The 15,770-nt window shown below is 46.4% G+C and overlaps 1 protein-coding gene across 2 annotated transcripts in view; it reads left to right on the top strand.

The window, feature by feature from the left end:
• Positions 1-15,287, top strand: part of thada (THADA armadillo repeat containing) — a 66,342-nt gene extending 51,055 nt beyond the window's left edge. For both annotated transcript variants that reach the window (XM_028423646.1, XM_028423648.1), the window contains exons 33-38: positions 2,196-2,320; positions 4,029-4,101; positions 4,228-4,378; positions 4,457-4,579; positions 14,514-14,689; positions 14,868-15,287. In XM_028423646.1, the coding sequence (XP_028279447.1) occupies positions 2,196-2,320; positions 4,029-4,101; positions 4,228-4,378; positions 4,457-4,579; positions 14,514-14,689; positions 14,868-15,170 (951 nt within the window). In that variant the 3' untranslated portion in view covers positions 15,171-15,287. The remainder of the gene's footprint in view (positions 1-2,195; positions 2,321-4,028; positions 4,102-4,227; positions 4,379-4,456; positions 4,580-14,513; positions 14,690-14,867) is intronic.
• The last annotated feature ends 483 nt before the right edge of the window (positions 15,288-15,770 follow it).

Below are 15,770 nucleotides of genomic sequence, written 5' to 3'. Positions count from 1 at the left end.
GTTGTGTTTTAGCTTCTTTTTTTTTTGTGCGTTCTTCACCAGACTCTGGCTTTACAGGCCAGACGTTAATGTTTAATGTGTCGGACCCGTTAAGTGGAGCCTCCCCTTCTCCAACGGGGGAACGCCAACCCAACAGGCCAGTTGCTATAGCTCGCCATAGACTGCACTGAAGCTTTGTGGGAGATGTGCAGCGATGCTGGAGTCATCTTTAGCGGTTTCAGTTTTATTTACATTAATGGCAGCCATCCCCTACGAGGGTACAGACCACAGAAGGGTCTGGACAGCGCTGCAGAGTTTGGTGTGTGTGTGTGTCTGTTCATGCAGTGACTGTTTATTTGCAGGTTACAGCTATGAGAGTCTGTACGCCTGAGTTGGCATGTTTCCCTGTGACTGTGTATATTTGAGTGTACGAGCAGTCAAGTGTGTTGCAAGACGGGAGCTCATTAAAGAGGCCTGTAAAAGTCAGAAGCAGCAGCAGAGATGGTCAGACCAGCTGGGTTGTAGCTAGCAGTCAAATACCTGGCAGACAGTGAAAACACACACACACACACACACACACACACGGGTGATGGTGGGGATTTTAACAAAACTAACGCCCTCAGTGCTGCAAAAAAAGAGAAGTGTTTCAGTTAAAGTAGCAACAAAGAAAGAGGAACGCTGTGGCCAAATGAATGAGGACACCGAGCCGCTGTGTGGGGGCTGCTCTCTGTGGTTGCTGGATTTGGCATTAGAACATTTGAAAATGACTATTTCCAATAGTCTGAAAAATGGTCAGGATTATCAGTGTTTGTACACTTTGTGCTAAGCTAACTGTAGGCTAGCTCCCTAAAGCCTCTGTATTTGCTTAAAGGAAAACTCTGGAGCATCATTCTAAAACGGTTTGTCGTTATTAATGCCTCCTCTTCCTCCATGCAGCCTGCTCCTGAAGCTCCCCGTTCATTTACTCGTTCACATGCTCATTGTGGACTTAAATGTGGCCTAATGTCTGGTGTTACATCAGCAGAAGAATCAGACGTAGGTAGGAGGAAGGAGAGTCACTGTATAGGCTGAGGAGCTGCCTGGTACCTGGCAGGGACAGCCGGTGGAGTCGCTGTCTGCAGCGACTGGTTTCTTTTGGATAAGAAGCATTTTACAGGAAACCTTTGGGCCACACATGTACCTCTGATTTAAATCTGTTTTCTCTGATGTGACGTTCAAATTTCTGAAGTTTTATGGAAGAAGGATGGATGAGGTCCATCCTTCTGCAGGAAAAGTGTCGCTTAATGGATTTTTTGTCTACAACTGTGCTGTTAAAGGTCCTGGACTTTATACTGCAGTGATAAATGAGCTCATACTAATTAAAATATATATTATCAATGCCCATTAACTTCATCACACAGTTATTTTTTAAAGCAGCACTGATGATTTATTTATATATGTTTGTGTTAAATCCTCCTGAACGCTGAGTCGTTTTGATTGACCTCGCAGCTCAGGTGGTCTTCCTCTCTCTTTTTTTTTTTCTGCTCACATGCACAAATATACATTCGCACACATACACACATGAGGAGTTGTGTTTACACACAGACCCTGCATGCACCCACTCGCCCAGCCCTCCACCTACACAGCTCCTATAAAGCCAGCTTTATTTTAACGCTCTAATAACAGGCTGGGGCCTTGAAAGAAATAATAATCATAGAGATATGCAGCAGGAATGTCAACATGTGTTCTCGGCTGGATGTGTGTGTTTTAACGTTGGGGGGGGTGGGGGTTTGTCTAGCACAGTGGAAAACAGGTCTTTTCCTCCTCATGTTTGATGAGCTGCCTCCCTCTCAGGAGGAGTGACTGGGCAAAGAAAAACAGCATGGATGGACAAGGGAAGTTCAAGAGGGGAGGGTTATATGATGCTGCTGCCTGAATGAAAGCTGCCTGCTCATCTTTGTGTGTGTTTATGCATCCATGTACATGTGTGTGTGTGTGAAAGAGAGAGTGAGGCAGCTGTGTACCCGTGGTTTGGGTGTGCGTTGGGAGGATCTGACCGGTCGGGTAAAAATACTCATGGGGCAAGTTGCCAGCCGCACTGCAGAGAGGACACCAAAGCTGTGTTGATGGATGGCCCTGAGCAGCTCACCAGTGGCTCTGACTGTGTGTGTGTGTGTGAGAAACAGAGTACATCAGTTTAATACACAGTGTCTTTGCCTCTCCTTCCCTCCTCTCAGGTCCTCCAGGTGCTGTGTGTGTTGAGCTCCAGTGGTGAGCTCCTGTGGACGGATGGTGTGAAGACTTTCTCTTGTGAGGAGGTCCTACTGCACCTCCTCACTCTGGCTCAGAACTCCTCTCACAGGTCAGAGAACACACACCAATCATCACAATTAATAACTCATCACAATCACATGTGACCTATCGTAGGAAAGCTAAGATTCCTCTCTTTTAGAATATAACAATACATGTGGCATAAACCATGTCGTGTCCTCTTCCCTTACTCCATGAGTAATCAAGCAGGCAAAAGTCCTGGAGATGGTTCTGAGTGTTACATGAGGTCTAAAGAGGTCTCTGTGCGAGTGAAAGAGGCATGTATGAATGAGCTGAGAGCTCAGCAAAGACCACAGAGGACAACTGAAGTAGATGATGGCAGGATTCTGTCCATGGTGAAGAAGAACTCTTTCACAACATCCAGCCAAGTCAAGAACTCTTGTCATTGACTGTGGTGGTTAAGGAAACCCTCTGATTTATCCACTCATGGTCCTGACTTTAAACTCCTGAATATGACTTTTAGTTTCAAGCTGACATCTAAAAAAGTTGAACAGTTATCAGTAGAGACCCAAGGTGGAAGTGGAGGCCTCACCGGCCTCCTTTCTCCACCCTGCTGGCAGACTTTAATGGTGTGCTGACGTCTGTGTTGTGTAGCACAAAAGAGGTCATTTCCTCCTGCAGCATATCGTCCATTAAAGGTAAACACTGGAAAAAAGGAGGCAACTGTGTGACTTGAAATCCTGCTGTCAAAACACTCTCTGCTCGAGCTTTTAGCAGTGATGGATGGACGTGAAGGCACCACAGAGCGAGCTGTAACCCCACACTCGTGAAAGAGCCCTGACGCTGCTGTTACCAGCTGGCTGTCAGGCCGTCATTCAGAGCCAGACTCCATGGAGGAGCGGGTCACTGGCTGCACCTTCACCCCGCACACCTGGGCACACCTGACGTGTGTACCTGGATGTTTGCAGAGCAGTAACCGAAGCTTCCACCAGTTTAAAGTGGATGAAAGCTGATATTTGTGCTCTGAAAGGCTCTAATCACACCATTATTTCCACATTAGATTATTCGCACCTGTCAGGCCTGAAGCTTTAGTTTATGAGATGAGTCATAGGGCCTCTCTTTTACCACAAACTGATCTGGCACATGCTGTTCCAGTGTTTGTGTGTGTGTGTGTGTGTGTGTTCTCATACTGTAAGCCCTTTGACTTGTATTGGCAGACACACACCTTCCCTGACGAGCCGCTGCTGTACTTTTCTCACCCCTGACAACAGAATACAGGCTTGAATAAGGATTGGATTACAAAGGCTCGCAGGCCTGTAAAGCCTTTTCTTGGCCACAATCTCTGGACCCGGAGATCCACTTTCCCTTCAGAGCGGCCCCTGGGTTATGATTAGAGCCGGGGTGGGATGGGATTGGGTTGTTGGCCGCCCTTGTCTGTTGTGTGATTGAATGGCACTTAGGCTATTGTGATCCATAATGTAGTAGGGGAGCACCAGCACACTTCTTTTGTGCACTGTAAGTCTATACAGTTGAGGGATGTGCGTGCGTAGCTGACGGCGCCGGAACGTGATGGTTTCCACAGAACATTATTGTGCGCTCTCATTGCATAAGCATGTGAAATTAAAGGGTCAGTTCACAACACTTAGCCTCTGGCTGTAATGTAGATGGAAACTTACTCATGTCCGTTTTGTTTATCAGTACAGAGCCTCACTTTACAAATGGCTACTTAGCTTCTGAGGAATTTTCTGGGAGAAGCCTAAAGATTAATTATAAACGTTGTGTCTGATTTTGTGTTTCAGTGTGGAGCTCCACTGTGCTGCCCTGACCCTGGTCTCTCAGCTGGTAGTTCAGCTTGTGAACTCTGACCCTCAGGTAAGATCAGCAATGACTCATATTTTATCAACTGAGCAGCAAACAGGTGAAGCTAAACTGAGGCAGTGCATGTTTTTACACAGTGATGCTGTTCCTAATCTGAAGTTTAATCAATCTATCATCTAGGGTGCAAGTGCAGTGGCTTGTTTACCACATTGGGGGGCGCTGGTGTGCTCATGCTGCGGCGAGGAGCAGCCGGTGGAGGTGAAGCTGATGGCTGCCAAGGTGCTGGTCCACTGTACATCCACCCTGCTGACCAACTGTCATCTGCCCCTGGGTGAGTCTGCCACAGCTGTAATGTGATGGTGGCAACGTATGCACGTCCAATTAAACAATCTGTGTGTGTGTGTGTTAGGTATGCCCACCATGGTGTCTCTGTGGAGAAGTGTGTTTGTGTTACTGCAGGATGAAGACCAGGACGTCCGAGATGCAGCGTCTGACTTCATCTCCAACGTGCCAGCTCACCTGCTCAGTGCAGGTACACACACACACACACACACACACAGAGAGAGAGAGACACACACACACACACAGAGAGAGAGAGACATACACACACACAGAGAGAGAGAGAGAGACATACACACATATACACACACACAGAGAGAGAGAGAGAGAGAGAGAGAGACATACACACAGAGAGAGAGAGAGAGAGACATACACACAGAGAGAGAGAGACACACACACACACACACACACACACAGAGAGAGAGACACACACACACACAGAGAGAGAGAGACACACACATATACACACACACAGAGAGAGAGAGAGAGAGAGAGACATACACACAGAGAGAGAGAGAGAGAGAGAGACACACACACACACACATTCCAAAGCCCTATTGAGAGCTTTGATTTCTGTGGCTGATTATAATGCTACCTGCTCTGCTCAGTGACTTTAAGTGAGGTGTGTGTGTGTGTGTGTGTGTGTGTGTGTGTGTGTGTGTGTGTGTGTTTGTGTGTGTGTGTGTGTGTGTGTGTGTGTGTGTGTGTGTGTGTGTGTGTGTGTGTGTGTGTGTGTGTGTGTGTGTGTGTGTGTGTGTGTGTGTGTGTGTGTGTGTGTGTGTGTCTTTGGAATCATCTGATCAATCAATTCAGAGCTGACCAATTATGTTTGACACCTGATTAATCAGAGGATTCCAGGCTTATGACAAACGGCTCCAATGTCTAGTCTGATTAAAAGAGGGCGGGGCAAATGCAGGGACCATGTGACACATACAGGAAGTGAACTGTTTCTTTGTTCAGGCCGCTTCCTGCTGGAATCAGGACTGATGTGTTAAATTACTGAGCAGCACAACACTTCATAGCTCACTTCATTCCTGCAGTGATCACATCCAAATGTGGCTGCAGACAACAACAATTACAAAACACGTATAAACAAAACAAACACATGGGGCCGGTGACATCATTTAGTGCGAAGTGTTGGGAAGCATTGAGCAATGAAGGAAGACGCTGATTCTAGTGTGGATGGAGAGTGAAAAGAGTGTGTGTGTGTGTGGTTATGTGTCACTGTTTGTGGAATGTCTGAGGTCTTGTTTTCTTAAGAAACTTCTGATGTTAGATCTTACTGAATGGACACACACACACACACACACACACACATTAGAGCACTTATCTGTGAGGACTGACAGCTGCCAGCTCTCAAGTGTTCCTTCACAAACAACCCCATAGTGCCACTTCCTGTCCTCACAACACACACTTCCTGTATTTTTCCTGCTTCCCCGCAGCAGGAGCCACCCTTATTGTGTCTGTCCCTGCTGATAGTATCTCATAACATAACACAGAAGATAGCAAAAACATCTCCAGAGGGGGAAAAAGGTCTCATGGCAACGCTGTTTGTAGAGAAAGACTCACCTCCAGCTGAAGGCTGGCGTGTAGCCGCTTACTGCTTTCTGTCTTATTTAGCGTCCGTCCAAACTTCTCCTTAAAAGGCAGAACATGTTTGATGATCTGAGGAACACATTAAAATTCCTGGAAGTGTAGTGATAGCAGTATTTGTCTAAAAGAAGTGTGTGTGTGTGTGTTCTATATGTGTTTATGTACAGAAGGCCAGACAGGGTCAGATAAGCTGTCAGCTGAAACATCACATGGAGGTCAACAACATGACTAAGATGGAGAGCGTTTCTTTCTCTGCAGCAGGAAGAGAGCACAATAGGCATAATTACAGAGTGGGTTTCCTTGTGTGTGTGTGTGGAGTAAAGAGAGTGAGGACATCCTCCTTCGTCCATCCATCCATAGTCACTGCTCATTTGGAGATTAAGGCTGTTCCATACTCCGCGAGACAAAGAGCGGAGAACACACTCCACGGGTGGTAAGAGATAAAAAAAGGTCTTTTCCGCACTGAGGTACCATACTCCGCGAGACGTGTGTGTGCAGAACTCCTCATACGGCCCGCCCACTAAACTATAAGGAAAGACTTTACTGAGTTTTTTAACACACCACAAGGACTTGTGCCATGGCAAGAGGGCATTATACAGAGAGGGTGCCTGCAACAGCGTGAGATGTCCGGCGATGAGTTGTGAAAATGCGACCTTAAAAGTAACAACAGCAAAGATTCAGTGTTTGTGCCTTTATGACCACATTTGCACATCTACTGTGTTCCAATGTGCCTGCGATACTTCAAACTGTCCGGTGATGAGCTGTGAAGATGCGACATTAAAAGTAACAATAGCAAAGATATACAGACATTGTTAACGAGCCTATTATGCCCGGGTATGTAGGAGTATATAGAATGGTATAACAGTCACCATCTGGTATGTGTGAACTGGCTGTCTGGAGTTATTGGTGACAAATCACCCTGACTTGCCTTTCTTTCTTTCTTTTATTGCTCATCATGCAAACCAGTATGGTCTTATCTAAATCTGTTGAATCAGTGCTGTTTATACACCTACCTATATACCTGGAGAGGCTCTTGCGCTTCTCCACTTTCATCACGCCCACAATAAATTCCGACCAATCACAGCATGGTTGCCGCACAGCCTTGAAAGACAAAGTTCGGCCCGGACCCTGTGCACAGGAGTGCGGATCAGCGGGCGGTCAGAGACAAAAAATGACGTCATTTTGTGGGCGTAACATCTGCACGGGGGGAAAAATGTCTTTGTCTCGCGGAGTATGGATCCAGCTTTACAGTTCATGCGTGAGTGGGAGGCTGGAAGTGTGTTTCTTACCGTAAAAATGGCCGACATTTCCTCCTGATGCTGGAGGAGAACCGTGTGTGTGTGTGTGTGTGTGTATTCCTGGTTGATATGAACACGTGTCGTACGCGCTGCAGGAATGCAGAGAGAGAGAGAGCGAGGCGGTAAATTGGTAATCTGGTATCAGATGATTGAAGGACTTGGACAGAAAGTCAAATTCCTCATGTAAATTAAAAACAACAGAAAAACCAAAAAGAAATGACATCTGAAAAAAGAACAACGTTTACTTGGGAAGTATGTCATCTTTCTTCTTTTATAGCACCTTCTAAACTTACACGCGTCCAGCAGCGAGCTGGAAGGACATACTGCTGCTGTGGAAGCTGCAGCTAAAGCTAATGAAGTCATTGTGACTGTGAGAGGACGAGACGGTGACCGTGTGTCCACACGTGTCCTGGAACATTTGCAGAGAATTCCAGCCTGTAGCTGCGTGGCTTCTGTCACATTCAGACAGGTTATGTTGACCCGTGCGGGCCGGACGCTGCCGCTCACAGAGTAACAGGAAGGAACGGATAGATGACAGAAAGGTTGATTAAAACCACACACATAGAAAAAATGTGACAAAAACGTTCATACGTTCACAACAAAAAACTTACAAAACTTACTGATCACATTTACAAAATTAAAATAACATAAAATGACATGACAGACGATGAATAATACATAAAAATGTAAGAAAAAAAAATAAACACAAGTTTATGACTAAAAAATCGAAGCTCAAACACAAATTTCTAAGTTTATTTGCAAGAAATAAACCCAGATTTGACAAGTAAGAAAAAGATCAGTGTAAATCAGCCTCAGACGGCTCGGCGAGCTGTGAAGCGTTTGTCCTGCACAAACAGAGAAATGCGTCTGTTATTCCTCCTCCTCTTTTACTTCAAAGGAATATTCATCAAAGGAGCTGACCAGATAAGAGGCTGACACCACTTTCACATCTGCCTGCTAAGGAGGGAGCTGGAGACTGATTACATTAGCTTAGCATAGCTTAGCTTAGCATAAAGGACAGGAGCAGAAACTCCTCCAGCTCTTATTAGAACACAGATGCTGGATCACTGTGAGCTGTTAAAGTGGGAAAGTCAGCACACGACATCACTGTGTTTGTCACTGTGAGAATGTGTGTGTGTGTTTCTTTCTGTGTGTGTGTGTGTGTCTTCCCACTAACGCCCCCCCTCCCCCCATGCTGGCCGGCCAGTCTTGCGTGGAAGTCGGTGTGTGTTTGTGTTTTATGACCTGCTGTTGCAGAGTCAAGTATCGGAGGTGTGAGCTGCTTCAGATGGAGGCGACGACTCCTCTGGCCCTTTGATATGGAGGAGAGGTAGAAATGTGGGAACAGGGTCGAGATCAACAACACACACAATGACACACAGTCTCCATTTTAGGGAGGACACTCAAATTAGAACTAAATGAGGATTTTCTTCTTTCAAAGTTAGAGGTTGTGTTTTTAGGAATTATTCACTTTATTATCAAACCTTTTTTTCCTCGTTTTGCTCTCAGACTGTATTTAACCGGTTTAATAATAAACCAGTTCCTGTAGCCTACAGTGGAGCCATTGTCCTGGAGAGGAAGAGCAAATCTAATTTAACCCCCCACCAGCACCACACAAATACCTCCAGACTAATTGGGTCTGAAATCAAACTGCGCTCACCCTCAGCGGACCTGCAGTAACAGAGGATCACTTTAAATCTAGAAGAAGATGATGAAGTGAATCAGAGCTCAGATCTCAGTCGGACCTGTTTTATTGATTATAAATCATTTTAAGCAGAATTAAAAAAAAAAACCCACAGCGGCTGCACTCTCTAAGGTACAGAGCCGGTTTGTTCTGTGATGTCACCAAACGTATTTACTTTAAGGACAGCGTGCGCACACACCGCCCACCAGGAATGAAACAAAACCACTAGAATCACATCAGGCAATGACAGTTTAGCCTGAAAATACACAAGCTGTGATGTACAGAGCGCTATTAATGGAACAGGAATTCACACTCAGCCTCTCCTCCCATTAATCATGTGAAGTATCAAGCTGAAATACCCAGCTGTTTTAATCAGACAACAGGACGATCAGGTGGCTGCTTTCAAAAATTGAGGTCGCAATGTAAAGAGTTTTAAAAATGTTTTTACTTGACCTTTGACCCGAGTTGATAGATGAATGAAGCCGTTTAGCTTAGTTTAGGTTAGCATAGCTTTGCACAAAAGCTTGAAATATGTCATCGGCCATCTGCACAATGCAGTTCCTCAAGTGGCCTCAGGAGGGCTGGCTTCAACAGTGAGTCAGTCCTCTGAACCTCCATGTTAAAACTGCTGACTCAGATTATGAAGTTCCTGCACTCAGCTCCACCTCTTTACCTGTATTTGGATTAACCGTGAGGCTTACAAGATTTTACACGCACTGCTCTCACATGACCACAGGGGGAAGGGGCGCTTTTTAGCAGGCTAGCAGTACCCTTTGTTTCTTTTATTTGTGCTAAGCTAAGCTAATCTTGTAGCTCCTTGTTTACAAACACAGTTGTGTTGTAATGTTCTTATCCAACAGTCAGAACCAGCTTTGTCTGAGTCTGCACACACATACCAGCTCTTACAAACTGCACACGCTCTGCTGATGCGCTCTTATTTTTCAGGTCATCCTCGGTGACCCGAGATCAAACGAGCAGCCGGGAGTGACCTGCTCCGCTTACTGTAAAGCCGCAAAACCTCGGTGTAGAACGATGCCCTGCGGTTCGTTCATTTACAGTGGATGATGCAGACGAGTGGACGTGAAGGACACTCATTAAACAGACCTCATCTTATTTTAGCACAACACTCACTCGGCCATTAAACCTGAGTTTGTGTCAAACACACAGAAACTTCAGGAGAATCACTCAGCGTTTGATTTGCAGCTCTAACCTTCACTTTTTGGAATAAACGAGCAGTTATTTCACCCTCGGCTGGAAACACATAAACAGAAAACCCGAACCCTCTGACTCAGGCTGCAGCACAGGAACGAGGTTTTAATCGTTCGGTGGGTGGTGTGAAATAAAGTCACATGTCAGCAGTAATGATGTGTGTGTGTGTGTGTGTGTGTACGGTGTTCTCACTGCTCGGCCGTGGCACTACATGGTGATGTGTGCTGGAGATAAAGCAGGGTGTCTGTGCTCGGCCTCGTAGTCAGACCCAGATCTGTCACATTTAACACATGAGTGAAGTCAGATCCACCAAAATACAAACAAAAAAGTTGAAACTGTGGAGAACAAACTTGTCATATGTGGTACAACCTGCTGTATTTCCTTGTGTTTCACTGACCCCTCACCCGACACTCTCTCCTCCTTTAAGAACTCTTTGTCTCCTGTAGTTATAGCCGGTGTCAGATTATTATTTTTTTATGCTGATCATTTTTCACATGGATTAAAGGCAACACTTTAAAGTTATTTGCAGCATCAGTGCAGGTATGTGCATGAAGTGGAACATGAAAATGCAGGTTTGTGCCGCATACATCAGTAATAACAATCTGAGCTAACAGGCTAACTAGCTGCTAAAATTGAAATAGTTTTTTAAGCTTTTAATGTGAAATATTTTTATCTTTAACTATTCAACTGCCAGACGCCAGCATTATGCAAGGACCTCATCTCTCTCCGACTGTCCCGTCAAGTAGCATTAGCATAATTAGCATAACCTGTGTCCTGTATGACAAAACAGACGCTCCACCCTGTAAAGATGCTGGAGTCGTTTCCTTTGAAGCTTAGAACATGTTTGGAATGATTTAAAACAGATCTGTGCAAACTAGAATTGACAGAGCGTGGTTGGTTCTTTGATGGACTGTGAGCTGGCCCCAGTGAGAGACGGGCTCTGTTAGCCCCCTGTGGAGGCAGCCATTGACTTGTATTGATCCAGCTCATCCTCAGACATGGTTTTAATGTCAATGCTCACTGCTCGCTTGTTTTTGGGCTTTTACTGTCATGTTTCCTGCTGCTGCTGCTGTTGTTGTTGTTGTTGTTGCCCTGTTTTTCTCGTCAGCCATCAGAGGAAGTCAGGGCTGTTAAGTGTGTTTTTACTTCACACCTCGGTCTCTGTATCTCACACCTTTGCTTCCTGCAGTCTCGGCTCCAGCTCAGCTCAGCGTCTGTGTGTGTGTGTGAGCAGGAAAAGAGTTCCACTCTCACAGTGAGCATGCTGCTGCTCTGCAGCCGAGCTGACCACAGACTCAATCCTGGGACCTTCAGGTTCTGCTGGACAGACAGTCTTTGTCCAGAATAAAGACTTAACTGTGGGACAGGGCAGGTGTAGCTTAGGGACTTGTACGGTGGTCCAAGGGCAGGTTGCGGCCCCCAGGTGGGAGTCAGCTGAGGAGGAGGAGGAGGAGTCAGATGTGGGTGGCTGAGCAGAGGAATGAGCTCCCACTGCAGGGATGTCACTAGTGAGTGGAGGGGACGGGATTTCTCTCATTTCACTGTCCTAGCCGCCCCCCCCCCCCCCCACCCGCTCCTCAGTGGGACACCTGACACCCCCTCCCAGCTGCAGAGGCTCAGTGAGGATTTAGTGAAGAGCGAAGGTTTGAGCTGCAGCAGCTCAGTCCTCATGACCCTGTTACTGGTTCACCTCTTCTTTTAAAGGTTCTGACCAGGACTGACAACCCCCCCCCCCCCACACACACACACACACAGAGCTGCAGCTCTGGAGATGACCCAGTAGTCCACACACATCATAGACTGGTCCTTGTCAAAGTCGCTCAGGTTCTTCTTCTGCTCATTTCGCCTGTAGCTTTGCAGATAGACTAATGACTGACAGGAGCCATGATAACCAGATAATCAATAATCAGCGGTCAGAGTGTCTTCTGTCAGTTACCATCATGATCAGTGATCAGTGTAAATAACTACGGATCAACTCTCTGTTTCTGAAGAGCCACTGTGGGAGGCAGCTTCTGAGTCCACCTGAACTCCTGGTTGATCCAAAAACAGGCAAAGAGATGGAGCTAATGTATGCAGACCGTTAGGGAGGAGGCTCGTCCTTTTATTTATTAGTTTTTATTCATTTAGCTCTTTGGCTGCTCCATCAGTTGTTTCGCCTGTTTAAACGCAGCTGTAGGCTCCATGTGTGTCTGCTAAAAGGGTTTATTATGCAGATTTCCATGTAAATCCGTTTCTTCAAAAGTCTCCAACAAAGCAGCCCTTCACTTTAAACAGAATGCTGCGTCTGTAGTGCTGTTGTTTCCACAAGTGGCACAAGGTTAAGTTTTTCCCTCACTCTCCTGCCCTGCCCAGCTCAAATGTGCTACAGGAGTGCCAGGGGAATGGAGTGTGTGCCAGTGGATGTCAACTGCATAACACACACACACACACACACACGGCCTCACCCATACCCATACACACACCAACTGATATCGTCATTTAAGAATTGCCTCAGACAAACAAAACCAGCACACACACACACACACACACCAGCATGAAAGACAATCTCCTTGAGAAAGGAGGCATTTTGCGCCAAAAGCTCGAGGAGGGAAATCACGTTAAGCGACGTGTGAAACCTCCGTAGAAAAGCAGATAAATTGAATGCAGCTAAAATTTCCTATTATGTGCCTTAATGTTTGGGAGGGCGAGGGGTGTGTGGACTGTAAAGACTGCACTTCAGAGGCCGAGAGAGAGAGAGAGAGAGGCGGCCTCTCGGTGAAGAAAGGAATTTGTCACTCAAGCTTTTAAACTCTTAAATCTCCTCTAATACAGTACAATCAGCGGCCTCTAATGTTCGGGTTTCCCTTCCCGCTCAGACTGCAGGCTCTGCTCCCATTTTACGCCTGAAAAACAATCTGGGTTCCCAACCCTGTGTGTGTGTGTGTGTGTGTGTTACACTGAATGTGTGGTGATGGGGGTCCGTATACCTCCACCCTGCCTCCCTCCCTCCTCTCTTCCCATAGTGGTAGTGTTTTGGCTAGTGGCTCTGAAAGTCTTTTGAAGTCTCTGGTGTTATCTGGGTGTCAGCTGTGGTGAGGATGGTCAAGGTAGTAGAACAACACACACACACACACACACACACACAGACTCACACACTGCTGCATGGACAACTGGAGTCATTAAATGAAGTTATGTTTTTCCTGTGTTTGATGTGTATGTCCTCGCTCTCACACTTCCTCCAGTACAGCCAGAGGATGAGGCTCGTTCGTGTGTGTGTGTGTCTGTGTGTGTGTGCATCACACTAACACAGGACTATTTGTGGATGACTGTAAATAACAGAATAACTGTATGTTTTTCATGTGATTTAACAGCTTTTACTGGAAGTCACTAAATGAACATCACACATCTAAGCAGGCCGTCCATTCATTAAACAGAGCAGCGCTTACTGTGTGTGTGTGTGTGTGTCTGTCTGTGTGTGTGTGTGTGTGTGTGTGTGTGCGCATATTGCTGCAGATTTTTTTTTAATCACACACCCTGATTGATGGTGGTTGGTTATATAAGTTATAGTTTTGTTTCCCAGAAGGCCAGCAAAGCCTAGAAAAGACACACACAGACACACACACACACACACACACTCACAGACACACAGACAGACACACACACAGACACACACAGACACACACACACAGACACACACACACAGACACACACACACACTCACAGACACAGACACACACACACACACACAGACAGACACACACACAGACACACACACACACTCACACACTCACAGACACATACACACACATACACACACACACACAAACACAGACACACACACACGCGCTGTCAGCCTGCTTCATTCAAACACTTCCGATCCAGGTTTTTGGTGGAATTCAGGTGAAATTAGAAAACATGTTTACACCCAGAACAGCCGGTGTATGTTTATTTTAGGTTTGATCTGATGACATGTTTTTCTCTGTTTTGTGGCCTACAGTGACACATACACACATTTTTCCTCCGTGTCTCCCGTTCTGCTTGGAAACTGATTTAATTAAAATGATTTATTTCAGCTCGAGTGTTAGTCAGACGTTAGTGAGGCTTTCTTCCTTTTTAGACCACAAACAGCACGTCGGGTCCACGTCAATCACAGTTTAGTAGCAGGAATCGTTCTGTGTTTACATGTTTTTCTTGTGTTGTTAATGTAACTAATGATGTTTATCGGCAGAGTGAGCGTTAGCTTTCTAATACATGAGCTGTCTTGTGTGAAAAGTAGAATAAATATGAACATAGTTTAATAATATGCGCCTTTATGGAGAAACATTCCTTGTTGTGATGGTTTATACGCTGTCTTCTGTCCCTAGACGTGTCAGGTGTGTCCGTGTGTCCCCCGGCAGCCCTGGCCTCGGGCGTGGAGCTCCTGTGTCGGCTCTTCGCGGTGTGGGGGCAGGTAGCAGCGGGCGCCGTCGCTCTGACAGAGTGGCTGCTGGGAGAGGAGGAAGGCTGCGATGCTGCAGGTGCAGATGAAGCTTCCAGTCTGGTGAGTGTCATTATGTCCTGACTGTCCTCACAGCAGATACACACTGACGACTTTTTATTGTTACACCATTTGGAGTCGGCCTCTAGTGGCCACCTGAGGAACTGCAGCCTCGTTCTGTTCAGCTCTGGGAGCAGAGTGAATGTTAAATCCCCATTTATTAAACTTCCTTTTTCACCAGGATGAAGAGGACTTCCTGTTCGAGAAGGGGAATCTGAACCTGTGGGCGGAGCCGGTCCAGTGGGTGAAGCTGCTCCACAGACACCTCAGCTCCCTCATCCTGACCCAGCAACCAGGAACATCTGGACTAGACCAGGTTCAGCGAATCTACACCCGGGCACAGGCCAGGCTCCTCAGCGCCCAGCAGGCCCTGCGCTCCCTCCCAGCCCTGCCTCAGTTCTCCTGCCCCATGGAGCACGCCCGGCTGAGCCTGCAGCACCAGAGGGCCTCTCTGTGTCTGGAAGTGCTGGAGAAGCTGAGGTAGCGGAGTTAGCTTTAATTCTAAATGTGCCAATAAACTGATTTTTTGTTTTTTTTATGACCCACAGACCGGATTTGTGGTTCAGGTTTTTAATTATGTTTCCACTGTGCTTCATTTGTATGATCCCTGTTGCTTATCGCTGCATTTTTTTATTCAATGAAGGAGATAAATCTGAACGTCTGGCCTCTTTATTGGTAAGAATCTTATAAAAACAACAAAAATAATGATCCACTGAGTGGAGATGTCTGGCAGCTGTGAAGCCGTAAGAATAATTCAGGCCAACAACACTCGATGCAGTGTTCCTCTTATCAGCGGGAATGTGTCACAGGACAGCCTGGAACAGTGTCCGCATTGAGCGGAGGCAGCGCTCTGCTCTCTCTCTGCGTGTCCACCGGGGGATTTAAGGTCACAACAAAACAACTCGGCGCCTGGAGCCCGGAGCCTGGAGCCTGCGAGCGCCCAACTTTATGGTCGAGGCCTGGGATGTGTGAAAGCGAGTGTTTGGTGCTGACACGTCACCAGAGTTGTGTTTCGGTGTGTGCTCTGACTTCTACTGTATGTTTATACGAGGTGTTATTTTCCTGTGATATTTAATTTACTGCA

The sequence above is a fragment of the Parambassis ranga genome, chromosome 15 (genome assembly GCF_900634625.1).
Source record: "Parambassis ranga chromosome 15, fParRan2.1, whole genome shotgun sequence".
Lineage (NCBI taxonomy): Eukaryota > Metazoa > Chordata > Actinopteri > Ambassidae > Parambassis > Parambassis ranga.
Note: the sequence above shows the minus strand (reverse complement) of the source record. Positions and strands in the feature narration are given on the sequence as shown.